This window comes from Carettochelys insculpta, chromosome 4, assembly GCF_033958435.1.
Source record: "Carettochelys insculpta isolate YL-2023 chromosome 4, ASM3395843v1, whole genome shotgun sequence".
Taxonomy (NCBI): Eukaryota; Metazoa; Chordata; order Testudines; family Carettochelyidae; genus Carettochelys; species Carettochelys insculpta.
Window position 1 is genome coordinate 51,527,190 of NC_134140.1, and position 15,130 is coordinate 51,542,319.

At 39.2% G+C, this 15,130-nt stretch overlaps 2 protein-coding genes across 14 annotated transcripts in view; one reads left to right on the forward strand and one right to left on the reverse strand.

Moving 5' to 3' along the window:
• CRACD (capping protein inhibiting regulator of actin dynamics) overlaps positions 1-10,769 on the forward strand; it is a 101,149-nt gene extending 90,380 nt beyond the window's left edge. The window contains exons 9-11 of the mRNA XM_074992807.1: positions 1,552-1,733; positions 3,313-3,481; positions 7,674-10,769. Coding sequence (XP_074848908.1) covers positions 1,552-1,733; positions 3,313-3,481; positions 7,674-7,834 — 512 coding nt within the window. The 3' untranslated portion in view covers positions 7,835-10,769. The remainder of the gene's footprint in view (positions 1-1,551; positions 1,734-3,312; positions 3,482-7,673) is intronic.
• The window catches only part of AASDH (aminoadipate-semialdehyde dehydrogenase), a 67,078-nt gene that overhangs the window by 8,589 nt on the left and 43,359 nt on the right, over positions 1-15,130 (reverse strand). For 5 of the 13 annotated variants that reach the window (XM_074992814.1, XM_074992813.1, XM_074992812.1 and 2 more), the window contains 4 exons: positions 11,291-13,045; positions 2,356-2,597; positions 1,493-1,634; positions 48-178 (listed from right to left, as the gene is read on the reverse strand). The exons of 2 other annotated variants lie outside the window; for them this stretch is intronic. In XM_074992814.1, coding sequence (XP_074848915.1) covers positions 12,644-13,045 — 402 coding nt within the window. In that variant the 3' untranslated portion in view covers positions 48-178; positions 1,493-1,634; positions 2,356-2,597; positions 11,291-12,643. Of the gene's footprint in view, positions 1-47; positions 179-1,492; positions 1,635-2,355; positions 2,598-10,828; positions 13,046-15,130 lie in introns of those variants that run through there. 6 more of the 13 variants (XM_074992821.1, XM_074992820.1, XM_074992822.1 and 3 more) reach the window with 4 other exon arrangements.

Below are 15,130 nucleotides of genomic sequence, written 5' to 3' on the forward strand. Positions count from 1 at the left end.
ATAATAGACAAAGGGAGCCCAAGCCTTCCCTGGATCTTAGTGCTCACCGTCTCACCACTCCTCTTCAGATGGATGCTGAAGGCTCCCACAGCACACTGCTGCAGTTTGCAGACTGGTGATGCTTCCCTCTGAGTAGATCTGCTCCTTCAAAAGTGAAAAGCCTTCCAGATTGCCAGACCTATTAGCAATAATACTGAATCTATGAAAGAGCCCTTTTAATAGTAATGAAACCCTTTAACAGGCAAGCGCCAACCCTATTTACTGACAAAAACAGTTGTGTGTTACTATAGCCACAGACCGCCCTTTAAAATTTCCATTTAAATAATTTAATTAGTTTGTGGTTGAAGATTACAAGATCACATCTCTAAAAATCCATACATAGATATGTAGATGCATAATCTGAATATTTAACTTTAGCCTTAACTGTTTGGGTCTTCAGACATTTGAAAAATGCATTTTAAAAAAGACCACCCTGATCTGTACTACACATTTTAATTAATTTGCAGTGCCTCCAAAGTCTTCCTGTTCTTCCTATCTATCCATACTCTCCTTTCACCCCCCTTAAAAGGACAGCATGTCTTTTTTTCCAGTAGAAATAAAAGGGAAGCTCATTTACCCAGCTAACTAAAACTAGTTAATCAAATAAGCTCTTGAAGGAAAGCAATTAACAGCTATTTTATGCATCCCCTGAGTCGCCTTCAGCATAAACAGTGTTCTGAGAAAGTAACTGTTGATGCTTGAAGGCCAATGCTCGTTCAAAAGACAACCAACCAGCACAAAAACTTGTAAAATTTCAGAAAGCTACACTACAGGCTCTAAATTGGTTTCTAGGAATATGAGACCTATGTCCTATTACCAAAAGTGGACTAACAGTGAGCCGCATCTGGTTGTCCCCCACTGTGTTCCTATGTGAAATGAATAGCTTATTGTGTTCTTTGATGCACAGGGTGAACCTGAAAGCACTAGTTTCCAGCTTGTGATCTCCCTTGTGATACCATTCAGATTAAGATGAAATGCTGCATCCTGGGATCACTGTCTCTGTGGACTAACTTTGCCCTCATTTTATACGAATAGCATTTATGAAAAGTTGTCACATAGGCCCACACTTTGGCAAAGCTGGGCATGCCTGATGCAAAGAGATTAAGCATCAAAATAGGCAGAAGTGAAATGGGAGCGTGGGGAATCCATGCATGAAGGCTCCTTCATCAAAGGAACCAAGGATGTGGTTGGGTCCATATGTTAAATTAGGATACAAGGCTGAATTGCTTCCTGGAGTAAGATCAGTGAATTTACACAAAGGATGACTTTGACCAGCTATGTATAAGCTTGGAGTATTGCAATGTCTCTTCGTGATAGGTAACAAATCTGCTTCATAATATATGTAATGCTTGACAGGCTGTGACTAACACTGAGTTCACTGAATTTTAAACAATGTTTGCTATACATATTGTTGCATGTTGTTTAAAGTAAGGACTAAGGAAAAACCAAACACCTTTTGAATTGCACTCAACCAGTCTTTTTATCCTTTCCTTTTTCTTACAGAAAAGCCAGTTCTGCAGAGCAGGCACTCTTTAGATGGTTCCAAGTTGATGGAAAAAGTTGAATCTTCACAACCGCTTTGGATTACATTAGCACTACAAAAGCAAAAGGGATTTCGTGAGCAGCAAGCAACCAGAGAGGAGAGGAGACAAGCCCGAGAGGCAAAACAGGCAGAGAGGCTCACTAAAGAAAATGTAAAATAGTGAAGAAATCATTTTTTTAAACACTGATCTCTTGGTTTAGTAGTGGTGTTTTGTTTTTTTTAAATTCCTGTTTAGTTTGTGAAATTTTATGAGAGGCTAAAGTGTCAGTCACTAAAAGCAGGTGGCAAATCTGCGCTTTAACTTTGCACAAATGAAGAACATGGCGAGCCAATTGTCAGTACAAAATGTGGTATACTCTTACTGAATTTCAATCTGATCGCCATCCCTTCATGAATGTTACTGACACTTTGCATATTTTATCATAGATTAGGTGCGCAAGATGTGCACATAAAAGCAGCATAGTCAATTTGGGGTTGCTGTTACTATAGGCCATCACCTCCATCAGGTTTATCAACATTTCGCTTCCTGCGTGCCTTGCCAAACAAAGACTCCACAATCCACATGTGCCTCAAGTGTTTCTCTACAAATGAAAGACAAGGCTGACATTTGGGGTGGGGTCGGGGGTGGGTAGCTAGCCATGCAGCTGGCCAGGGCTCCATGCTACAGGAATCCCCGTGAACTAAGGGTCTGCCTACACTACAAGATTAAGTCAAATTTAATAAGGTCAACTTTTTAGCACCCGTTTGCATCCTTTGTCTTCTAGTATGCCTACCTAAGTTCCTTTATTTTCATATGGCACTGCTTGGCATCCCTGGAGTATCCCTTTTCCACCATGCCCTGTGAGATCCTGGCATAGATGTCGGCATTTCTTTTGCTGCTTCATAGTTCTGCCAGCACATCTTCATCCCTCCACAAAGCAATAAGTTTCTGGATCTTCTGCATACTCCATGATGGAGCTTGTCTGCTGACCATGAAATCCCCGGGGTTGATGTGCTGCCTGCTTCACTAACCACCCTGGCCAAACAGAAAATGAAATTCAGATAGTTCTAGTCTGTTTCCCATATATCTAGAAAGAAGCAAAGCTGAAAGTGGTGGCCACAGTGGTCACACTGCAGGCAAGGGGGGACGCCTCCAGAAAGCCAAGAACATAGAATTTCATAGTGTTTTATCTCCATTGCTCTAAAATTGCCCATACAAAATCAAATGTCTTTATCTGTCATGAAAAGCAGGAGTACCAAAAGTTAAACTTAAGAACCTTCAAAATCAGCAGAATGGACCCAGTGGCATGGGCTAAATGCTTAGAAAATTGACCTAATGCAGCTAAGCTTGAACTAAATTCCAAGTACAGACCCAGCCTAAGTTGCTCAGTTTTCAACTTCAATGTGGAAGGCAGGGTTTTGGCTTTCTCTCCATGGCCTCAGTGATTCTAATGTTGTTCCTGCTTGGTGGACCTGATGAAACGGTCTCGCAATTCTCCAGTGGGCCTTGGACCATTCCCCAGGAAAGCTAGAAAGAGCCTTGCATGTGATGGTACTGTTTTGGTTCTAAAATTTCTCAACTGTGCACCAAAAGAGGAGTGCAAATAGCAGGGTTCTTCAGAACTCAAGCAAAACATATTAGGATGAGGCATACCAGTTGGGCTAGAATCAAGTATGAAATCTCTTATTTGTATATAGTAGACAGTCCATAAGACCATTTCTGAATTAATATTTTTTCTTCTCCACCTTAGGCTGCTGCAAGCAGTCAGTCAGAGGGCAAAGGAAGCAATATCAGCAAAACAAGCATGCTGCAGAAACATACCCCTCAGGATGATGAGAAGAAAGTTGAGATGACTATGACAAGACTAGAACGCAGAGAGCAGCTCAAAAAGTCTAATACTCTTCCTACTTCTGTGACAGGTACAGTTATCACTATTGAAAACCTACATCTATCACTGACACCCTGCAAACCTACAGGTATTCACATCCGTAGATTTTTGTGGATCAGCTATGGATACAAATTTTGTACCTAGAGCTCTGCAAATTTGCAGCTAGCTACTTGCTATCTGCAATTCATTTTTGCATATTGATGAGCAGATGCAAGTTTTGTATCCATGCAGAGCTCTAACCTTTCTATTTAGCAGTAGCACTGCAGAAGTTTCAGGAGAGAACTAGAGTTTTATTTTTTTTTGACTCTCACATCAAGATTGTAGACTAAGTTCCAGCTGCAGCATCTTTATTATTTCAACAAGAAGGAATTTAGCTTGATTGTCAGATCCCTGATCAAGACTGTTGGGCTGGCAATTAAGTTCTTCTTCTACCCTTAAAATGACCAGATTTAACTTCTTGGAGAGCCTATAAGTATGGATTTCACAGTGCTTTCAGCTCATAACTTCTATTTCAAGATTTGGTACATAGGGCTGATGATAGGGTTACCAGGCAGCCAGTTTCCAACTGGAATGCCTGATGGAAAAGGGATCCTGGTGGTGGACTGGGTTGTTAAAAGTCTGGTTGGCAGCCTGCAGTGGACCTCAGGCAGGCTTCCTGCCTGCCCTGGCTCTGCGCAGCTCCCAGGAGCAATGACATGCCTGGTTCATAGGCACAGGGCACTGAAGGCACTCTGCATGCTGCTCCTGCCCTGAGCAGCGACTCCACAGCTCTCCCATTGGTTTAGAGCTATGGAAGAGCCCATGGAAATTCTGGGAGCAACTCCTGCAGGCAGGGACCTCATGTGCCATGTGGAGACCTATGGCCCGTGTCTCTGCCTAGGACCCACAGGGACATACCAGACACTTCCAGTAGCTGGCTGGCTAAGTGCTGCCTGGAGCCTGCCCCACCTCCCTCATACCAGAGCTCTCCTCCTCTCCTGCACTCCAACCCCCAATTCCTGCCCCCCATCACCACCACTTTCACCTTCTCCTGCATCCTCCCACCCTCGAGCCCCTAATTTCTGAACCTATCCCAGAGCCCACACGCCCAGAGCCCATTCCCCTTCCAACATGCCAGCCCTCTGCCCCACAGTGGTGCCCCATCATGCAGTCCAAACTCGTACCCGGCTTACCCTCCCCCAAGACCCTGTCCAGACTCATGAAAATGAGTGAGCAAGGGGAAATGGGGCAATGGACTTGCTTGCTGGTGACATTTCCAAAGGAAAAATAAATATTACTTTTTGTGGGTCTGTATTTAAGGCATTTCACTGGAAGCTCAAAATCTTGCCATTTTTAACTCAAAAATTTAGCTTTCTTTCACAAACTATTCCGTTGTTCAGGATGGTGAAAATATTTGCTGTCGTTCTTTGGGGGTAGAAAAGAAAGTATGAGAGCAAAATTAAAAGGATAAGAATATCTAGTTACAAATTTAGGGTGTCATTCATTTGAAACAGTTAAAAAAAATGTGGGTCTGATGCTAAGTGCCTTGTATGGGATGATTTAAGCAGCTGTTTAGTCCCCACTGGCCAACCTAATTCTGTTGAAATAACTTACAAAACATTACAGGGGATGCCCTTTCGAAATCCACAGCATAATATGAAGGTGGTTGTGTGTGATGTGTGCCTTAGCCATCTGTATTCTAGTATGTGCTTCTCCAGCTACCTTAGGGCTATCCTGGGCTCGTCAAATATTTCTCCACAAAGCATTCATGTGTCCTTGCCTGTTTCTCTTCTCTGTATAAAGAAGAGACCAATTAGCTGATATAAAACAAGTGTTGTGCTGATCAGGGCAATGGCACAGTGACCAGGAATAATTTTACTGATGATATGTAGCTCATAATAGTCTGTAATATAATATAAATTAAAGCTGAAATGTAATGGGATTCCTTATTCGCGTTTTAGCCTCAGAAATATGAAAAGGCATCATTATCGCTAAAATGAATGGATAATGCATAAAATGTAAAATACTATAATTTTTAATAATTAATATGAAGTATTGCCCAAAGCTATTTGGTTAGAATTGCTCTGATGCAGCCTTCCTCTCACTTTCTATTTGGAGAAAAATGTGCGGAGGTAATGTTGCTAAGTTACATAATAACTGATTTATGTATTCTCAGTAGAAGTAAATCAGAATCTATGTACCTTGTACTACTACATGCCAAGGATTATGGTTTGTAATGGTCTGAAAACTGATCAAGTAATTCAGTGAGTATTATCTACTTCCTCATCGATCAGCAATAGTGAATACTGTAACATTATTAACCAGTCAGCCAATATATACCAACGACTATATCTTGCTGGTTGAATAATTAAATACTTTTACCTCTAAACTAGCAGCAACTATATGCTAGACGTTTTCATAATTATATTATTGGAGGCTAATTATTTTTCTGCACCTCTAGCTGAGCCCCCATATCGCAAAGCCTGAGTTTTACATTAAAAAAATTACTTTTGCTATTCATAATGTAGAGATTTTTCACATAGTTTCTGAATGGCTTCAGAAATAGGGTAATCATGCGTGGGATGACCTCTCTCTTGTTTTGATCAAAATTCACTGTCTCAAGGCACAATATTGAGCTTGATGTCACCTTAGAGATTATCTATCTCTGAGATCAAATACAAACATACAGTAAGCATCAGTATCTTATTATTAATATAGACCTCTATTTGGCTGATGAAGGTTGACCATGCAGTGATCTGATATAAAGTCCCAAACTGGAACTCTATGATATTAAAATAGGTATCATTAAGGTTGGAAAGTTAGCTGAAAACCAAGATACTCCAGACTTGCACTTAAAGCAGACTGTGGGGAAAGTCATAGTTCAAATGGTCTGCTTCTCTTTAAAGAGCCTTTGAAATAATCATCTTTCCAAATTCTATGCCACCAGTGCAAGCTTATAGAATTCCTACTGACAAAAAAAGTGGGTCAGACGGTTTTTAGACTATTCATTGTTTCTCACAAAAGCTCACCGTCTCCTGTCCCCCACGGGATTTTTCAAGTTTGATCACCCCCTCCCCCTAGTTACAGATTCTTCTAAAAACTATATTACTCAAGATTGGTAGATGCAGTCTATTACATAGCGGACACCTGTCTAAGAAGTGCCCCCTTCAGCTGATCCTTACTGGCAGCACTGACAGCAAACTAGAGATGGCCCCTTTAGGTCAAGATTGAACTGGGAGAGGATAGGGCTGCTGATGCTGTACCATTACATACATGGATTATAGAGTTATAGCACTGGAGCATAGTAAAATCTTACTTTGAGGGCCAGGTAGCAAAAGAAAGGTAAAGGAAATGTCATCAGATTTGTAAAAATCTACAGAATCATAATTTCAATGGTGTCATACTTTGCAATGGGGGAGATATATGAATGTGGAGGGAAGGGTGGGTGGTGGATGATGATCTGTCACAGAGTAAGATCTGAAAAAGACTCAACAGTTTTTCTATAGCATCCATCACTATAATATTTAATAATGCTGTCATCCGGTCTCTGCATTACACTCCTCTGAAAACCGACTTTAAATGGCAATTTCTTACTCAACACACCAGCCACTTGTATACATTCAGAGATACTACTTTAATTTAGTACACATGTTACTGATAGTTGTTAAACTTGCAGACAACTTGCTGCCATGGTAAGATGATGTGGATTCTATTCCTACTTAAAGAGTAACAGCAGAATTGAGAACTACACAGAAATTGCAAAGCTAGGTTCTCGATTTGCACAGGTGTCACTGAGGGCATAATTTGCAGACAGTGGGGCTGTACAAAGCAGAACTGTGCTGCAGAAACTTGGTTATTCATTATAGATAAGGAGGAAAAATTAGTTTGATTGTCGGGGTGTAATGAAGGAGTGTACCAGAATTTACAGCAAGACTAAAAGGAGTGGATTTATTTGCAAACGGAACAAATTTGCTTGGAAAACAATTAAGACCATAAAAATTATGCCCTAGTCCATGTTCACTGAGTTACTTTTTGGAATAGAACGATACACTCAAGTTCCATTTTAAATGGCCACTTTTAAACATAAATGTGGGCCAAATTAATTTGTTTTTCAAAATATATAAAATAGCGTTTCAAAGATATATATTGTGAACACATTCACAGCAAAATTCATTGTTCATTTTTATTCTAAGTGTAACACTTTCCATCTGTTTTTCTCTTCCCTCTCCCAAATCAATAAACAGTGGAGATTTCAGATTCCGTTCCATCAACTCCATTAGCAAAAGAGGTTACCAAGAGATTCTCTACTCCTGATGCTAACCCTGCATCAACAGAACCAGCTTGGCTAGCCCTAGCCAAGAGGAAAGCAAAAGCCTGGAGTGACTGTCCACAAATCATTAAGTAAATGTAATCTTTTTGCTCTTTACTTTTGTTTCTTGTTTTCCCCTTTATAATGATTCAGCTTTTTACACATAACAAAAGAAATGGAACAAAACTTAAATGCATTCCCTGAAACATTAAAAGCTGAAGTGATCATTCATTTTGCTTTAGCTCACTATAGTTGTATGCCCACATCATACAGCTCTTTTCATTGAAAAACTATGAAAGTGCATGGATCCAGGCACAGAGCTCAGATCCAATTTTTCAAAATTCAGGGTGGCTCAAATGTGAAACTTTGCTTTTGCGCAGCATAAAAAGACAGGCCAGAACTTCACGTCAAAAACTCTGTGTTTGAGTCTGAGCTTTTGGCTCTCTCAGTGTAGACCAAGGGTCAGCAACCCCTGGCATGAATGCTAAGAGCAGCACATGAGGCAGGAGCTCAGCCCCACCCCACCTTCCCCCATGCAGGTGGAAGCTTGCTCAAAGCCATGCCATCTATGGATTAACAAAAGACCAACTAAAGCTACCATCACCTAAACAGTAACACTCTGTATCTTTATTTGTTAATTAAGCTGTTGTAAGTAGGACTATTAGTGACCTTAAAAGGTATCACCAGCACTCAGACCACACAGAGGTCAAATTTTGTCACTCTGCCTCTGAAAGGTTACTGACCCCTGGTATAGACAAAGAAAATATTGCTGAGCCTTCTGGTATGTACAATGCACATTCCTTCCTCTATGGTTGTTTTTGAATTCAGCTTGATGCACTTTATTTGCAATTTGAAAACCTCTCCTTACCCAAGGCATTTTGGAAGATTTCTTACCATCTGCAAATGAAGTGATAGCATGTGATAGTACACACCAAATACTGAGGCACTACTGTCTTTCATCCTAAAGATGCAATGAAATTGCTTACCTGTCTCCTCAAAAAGAGTAAATCATTTCCAATTATTATCGTTAACATTCATATGGCAGCCAAACAAAAAGTGATAGGAGGGATATAAAAAGTGTTTCATTCAGAGGCAAAGTCAATTATTGGCATAATTGTACGTAGAGTACTTGCAGTCTAAGGCCCTATTCCAAAAAAATCTTTGTCCATGAGTAGCTTTACATGCCTAAGAAGTCTCCTTGAATTCAAAGGGACTGCTGACTTTCACAAGTAAGTATTTGTAGGACTGGGACCTAAAAGATTAAAATCAGAAAACCAAAACACTGGGATCCTCAGGACAAGGTGATAAGTCAGAAACCATATTTTAAATAAGTTTAATATTTTTGCTCAATCTGTTCCATGAACAACTTCCTTGCACTAGACCACCCAGCTGTGAAACTGAGTAAAATGTTTACTTGCCTGAAGATTGTTGCAGATGAACTTTTTTCCAAGTAGTTTTCAAAATGAAATAAAAACATTAGCATCCTTAAGTTTTCTACCCAAGAAGTTAGTTTTTTTAAAAAATGGCTTTTTACACATAGTACATGAACAAAACACAACCATGATCTTAAAATTCAGGTGTTTTCAATGAATTTTGCTGCAACTGCTCCCTTTGTTTAACTACCTGTTTTCTTTTGAGCCATATACTAGGTCTACAGCATTTTAAGAGGTGGTATTTTAGTAAGAGCAGAGAATCTTTATTACCACAGCATAATGTATCTGTATAGCTTCGTGTTACTACTTTCCCTTTGCCAAATTACCGTGCATTGCATAAGGAAGGGAGCACTCTGTAAATAAAGCAGAAAACAATGAGCCGTGTACTGACCTCCTTGGTCTAAGACCTAAGAAAGCAAGTAAGCAAAAAGTTATTGACTAGACTGCATCTTATTGAGGAAGCGAAGGGTCAGCAGCACAGTTAAGAGCACAAACAAAACAGACACATTATATTCTATAGAGGGTGTAACAGAAAACAGGTTTGTTTTTGTGGCTCTTGTGCAATCATTGTTCATATTTAAACTAGGATCTTTAAAATCTGTCCTTGTTCCTAGCACATCAAGTATTTAAAATTCTTATACATAGGACAGGCAAGCTCCCTGGTCCATGAAAACAACTCATACGGTCTTCAGTGAGAGAACTATGCGATTTGTCCCATAATTGTGTGTTTAATTAGTCCCACAAAAGTAGCACTTTTAAATGTATATTGGTATCCTATCTGGGTTTTGAAGTGTGCAATAGAATTGTTCTTGTAACTCTAAATGGCGCTAAATGCAACCACCATGATTTTAGCTTGGTGGGAGCAAGAGAACAGACCTTCCACAAGGGTAGAGGAAACAACAGACTCAAGGAACGAAAAGCATGTTTAAATTATTTGTAGGTGCTATTGTGCATGACAAAATGAACTGATCTACCAAAACAACACTGGACACATTTACAGCACACACAACAAATGGTTTAAATGAAAGAATCAAGGCAAAGTTTTTACAAGTGCAGAAGTATCTCAGCTACTAAATTCTGCAGTCAGTATGTACAGTACTTGTTTGGAACCACTTCTAAAGTGGATCTGTTCAACACTGACATTTCATGTAAAATCAACAAAAATTTGCACTAAACACCTGTGAAGTATTACTTGGCTTTAGCTTTCTTGGTTTTTTCCTGAACAAATTGTGAGATTGCTGTAAAAATATCACCACTGAATTTACTGAAATCAGCTAAAATGTTTTAAGAACTGAATGAATATGTAGAATGTCTCTCTTTTGTAATTTATATGCACAAAATACCATTTCTTCTGAACAGGTTATGTATGATTAACCTCAATGTTCATATAGTAATGTACAAAATTATAAAAATGTATAATTGTGGGTTTTGTTTTTTTTTAATTTTTCAAATGTTTTAAAGTGCAATTGTTTCTTATACTAATATCATTTTAATGCCTATTAAATTATAATCCAGTCAAAATTATCAGGTGATGTATGTATTCACTGTTTCCTTCTGTTAAAGATATAGGTCATGTTTACTTTATAAATAGAACATTCAGTGCTTCAGCTGTCTTGCTAAGTGTTTTTATCAATGATAAAGGGATACATTAGTGTAATTTCTATTATTCATATTTTGATGGTCAGATTTTAATGTAAATGGTCCATTATTTGGAAAAAAGTTGTTCTATTTCAATAAAAAATACACCTGTTTTGTAACAAGAAAGATGCTCCCTGAATTCAAAATGCACCTTTCAGCTTTGATAGAGATTGCAAATTTTAAATTCAACAAATTCACACCAGTGCCGGTATTACTGAATAGAAATAAATGAAAATATATGTCAACAGTTCACTTTTATGAATTGTTCATTTAGCTTTGAAAGTCACTACAAGCTATATGAATTCACAGCTGGACTCAATCGAGTATTGCACAGTAATCCATGCCAATTAGCTATTTTATACTATGTTTATTAATGTTTTAAAATGTGTTATTGTATTCAAAGCCTTATACATTACAATACTATACAATTGCAAAGTATTAATATTTCAACACTTTGTAGCTTGACAAAAAACAAGCTTACCTACTCTGTCCAGTTTGTTAGGAAATTGAATGTGTTGTATTCAAATCCGCTGGACCTGATGAAATTCATGCCAGTGTACTGAAGGAACTAGCTGAAGCAATCTCAGAACAATTAGGCAATTATCTTCAAGAACACATGGAGGAAGTCCCAGAGGACTGAAGAAGGGCAAACAAAGTAATATCTTTAAAGATGACCAAGATAATTGTAAAGCAGTTAGCATAACTTTAATATCTGAAAATACACTGGAACAGATTATCAATCAAGTTGTAATTAGCTAGACACTAGGAGGATTATAAAGAATAGCAAATGTGGATTTTCTTTTTTCTTTTTAAAGGAACAAGCCATCCCAAACCAACCTATTTTCCTCCTTTGACAAGATGACTGGTCTAGAGGATGGGAAGGGAGCACTAGTAGTGACATAACTTGATCTTAGCAAGGCTTTCAGTAGATCCATGCAAACAAAAAAAATGGGGTTTAGATGACATTAATACAAAGTAAGGTGCACAATAACTATGCTTTTAAGTATAATTGGTCACTCACACTGGGAGAGAGGTCAGTCCTAGATCTGTTTCTATTCATTAAAGACTTGGAAATGCAGTGGTGAATCCACATCAAATCAGCAGATGACACAAAGCTTGTAGGAGTTTCAAGCACATTTGAAGACAGGATTAGAATTAAAAGCAGCCTTGACAAATTGGAGAACAGTCCTAGAAACCAACATTTTAATCACTGAAGTCGATAACACCAAAATTCAGACTCAATTAATGCTTGCTCTGCATCTAAGTGCCCTTTCTCTATTAGAAAATGTGCCAACTACCACCAATGTTCATCTAGTGAAGACACAAATGACTTAAAAATGTGTTCAGTGGTCATGTTTGAAGGGAATTTAATGTTGACTGTGACCATGCAATGTTTTTAAGAAGTATTACACACCATTGTCACTAAGCAGTATCATATTTAAACAGCACATACGCAAAAAAGAAAACCACACATTCTTCCTAGCCCAGACAAGAAAAATAGGTACATCAGTATAGTGCAATAATAAACCTGCAGAAGCAAGTTTCAGAGCCAAAGTTCAACTGGCTCGAGCGATGGGGCTAAAGACAGGCCAACATGAGCCCAAATCTGTTGACCCAGCCTCTGAAACTCATTGCTCCAGGTTACTGCTGTGTAGATATGTCTGTTGGTGCAAAATTATTAAACTAACCAAGTTTACAAACATGATCATTTTTACAAAAGTATAAGGGCTACAAGGTAGGCAGCAACTTGCAGGCCTGAGTTTTTCAAAGTACAATTCAAGAACGTTCTTAACCTTCAAATTCAAACACTGGAGATAAAGCAGTTTAACACATGCTAGTAGTTCTTTTTTGTCCCAGTGGTACACAAATCTAGACAATAAATGTAATTATTTCTACAGCCAACAACAAGCTTTGTTCCACATACTACAGGGGAAGAGAATACTTCTCCTGGAAGTTTATCGAAGCCCACTATCAATCCATTCTTAGCACTGAGGATCCACACTTTGCCATCTGTGGATGTTGCTGCCAGTAGAGTTTCACTCTCCAAGTCATGACCATCGAAAACAAATGGAGTTGCATATACACTTGAAGTGGTTTCAAATTTCCACAGTAAATTACCTTCCAAATTACAACAGTAGATAAAGCAATCATGAGAGCCAAAAAATATTTCTTGCTTAGTTAAACTTGACATACATGGAGATGAAAAGACTGGTCCATGAGTGGAAAACTGCCAAACCTATAGAACAATATTAAAAATTAATCCATTATTGCAGATCATCCAGCTTACCAGCAACTTACTTATCTATTTAATATTTAGGGACAAGTTGTTGACAGAAGAGGACACACATGTTGCATCATCTTGTAGGAACTGGCATTGGCTGGATATAACACACAGCTAGAAAAATACTTGTAACCCAAGTTCCATGCAGGTATTCATTAGGCAGGCACTCACTCAGACAAGAATTTTTTGTAATGCCATGTTCGTATAGCCATGTTGGTCCCAAAATATTCCACAGAAAACATGGGTAAGTTCAGATTTTATTGGACCAGCCTCTGTTAGTAAGAGACAAGCTTTCAAGCATAAACACAGCTGAACTAAAGAGCGCTAAGTAAGCTTGCAAGCTTCTCTCTCTCTCTCCAACAATACGCTGCCTTTCCCCTCTAGTTTCCTGTAAACTATTCATCGATGTGAAAGCTCTAGGCTAGGGAGCATACAAAAGTACCTTAAGGCTATTACAGCAGAAGTTTTCCCACAGCAAGACAGTCAAGGATCATCTGGCCTTCTGACTACTACCCCATGCTACTTATCCATGTGTGCACAAATGATACTGCAAAGCACAACCTTGAACAGGTAAGAAATGACTACAGGGCTCTCACAATAAGTATGAAGGAGTTGGTGGTGAAGGCTGTATTCTCTCTGGTCAAAGCAAGAATAGGTAGGGGTGTCAGAGAACTGCATTGTGGTCTGGCTGCGAGGATGGTGTTTGCCAAGAGGGCTTTGGCTTTCTTGACCATGGGATGATGTCCTGGAAAAGAGGACTGTTAGGCAGAAATGGTGTCTGCCTACTGAGGAAAGCAAAGAGCATATCTGGATACAGATTTGTGAGGACAAAAGAATCCAAAACAAAGGTCTTAGTGGTGATGGGGAATTCCTACTTCTCAGACATCCACTACAAAAATTGTATAGCAGGGCAGAGATTATCCAAGTTCTTGGAATGTACTGGAGACTTTATTTTACAAGTTGCAGAAAGCTACACTTTTGACAAATAGGGAGGAACTGGCTGAAAATCTGGAAGTGGAAGGCAACTCGGGTGAAAATGATAATAAAATGGTAGCACTCATGCATCTAAGGAATGACAGGAAGGAAAATAGCAAAATAAAGGTAATGCTTTTCAAGAAGGGAGACTTCAGCAAACTCAGGGATTTGGTAGATAGGATCCCCTGGAAAGAAGTCTAGAGGGGAAAAAAAATCAAGAAAGTTGGCAGTTCCTCAGAAACATTCGTAAGGCACAAAAGCCACCTATCCCACTGTGTAGCAAAGGTAAGTAGTACGGCAAGAGGCCACCAGGGCTTACTCAGGAAATCTTCAAGAAACCTGTAGCTCAAATTAAGAGTCCCACAGAAAGTAGAAATTAGATCAAACTATGAAGGACGAATATAAACAAATAACATAAGAATGCAGAGAAAAAAGGCAGTATGTTCAAAGCACAAAATGAGCTTAAACGAGCTAGAGATATATAGGCCGTGTCTACACTAGCCAAAAACTTTGAAATTGCCATGCAAATGGCCATTGCGAAGTTTACTAATGAAATACATATTCAGCACCTTATTAGCATGCAGGCGGCCACTGGACTTCGAAATTGACGCGGCTCGTCCAGACAGGGCTCCTTTTTGAAAGGACCCCAGCTACTTCGAAGTCCCCTTATTCCTATGAGCAGATGGGAATAAGGGGACTTCGAAGTAGGCGGGGTCCTTTCAAAAAGGAGCCCCGCCTGGACAAGCCACGCAGCAGTGAGCTGCGTCAATTTCGAAGCGCTGCGGCTGCCCTCATGCTAATGAGGCGCTGAATATGTATTTCAGCGCTTCATTAGTAAACTTCGAAATGGCCATTTGCATAGCCATTTCTAAGTTTTTGGCTTGTGTAGACGTAGCCATAGGGTACCAAGAAAACAGTCTTTCAGCCTTCTTTGTCAGTGTTGCTCTATACAAGCTAAATTTTAGCCCAGGCTTTCTAACACTTCAGGGCAGGCAAACTCAACACAGTCAAAAGCAAGCTATTTATCTTTTCCTTTGAATACTAAGTGAAAAATACTTTGATCTA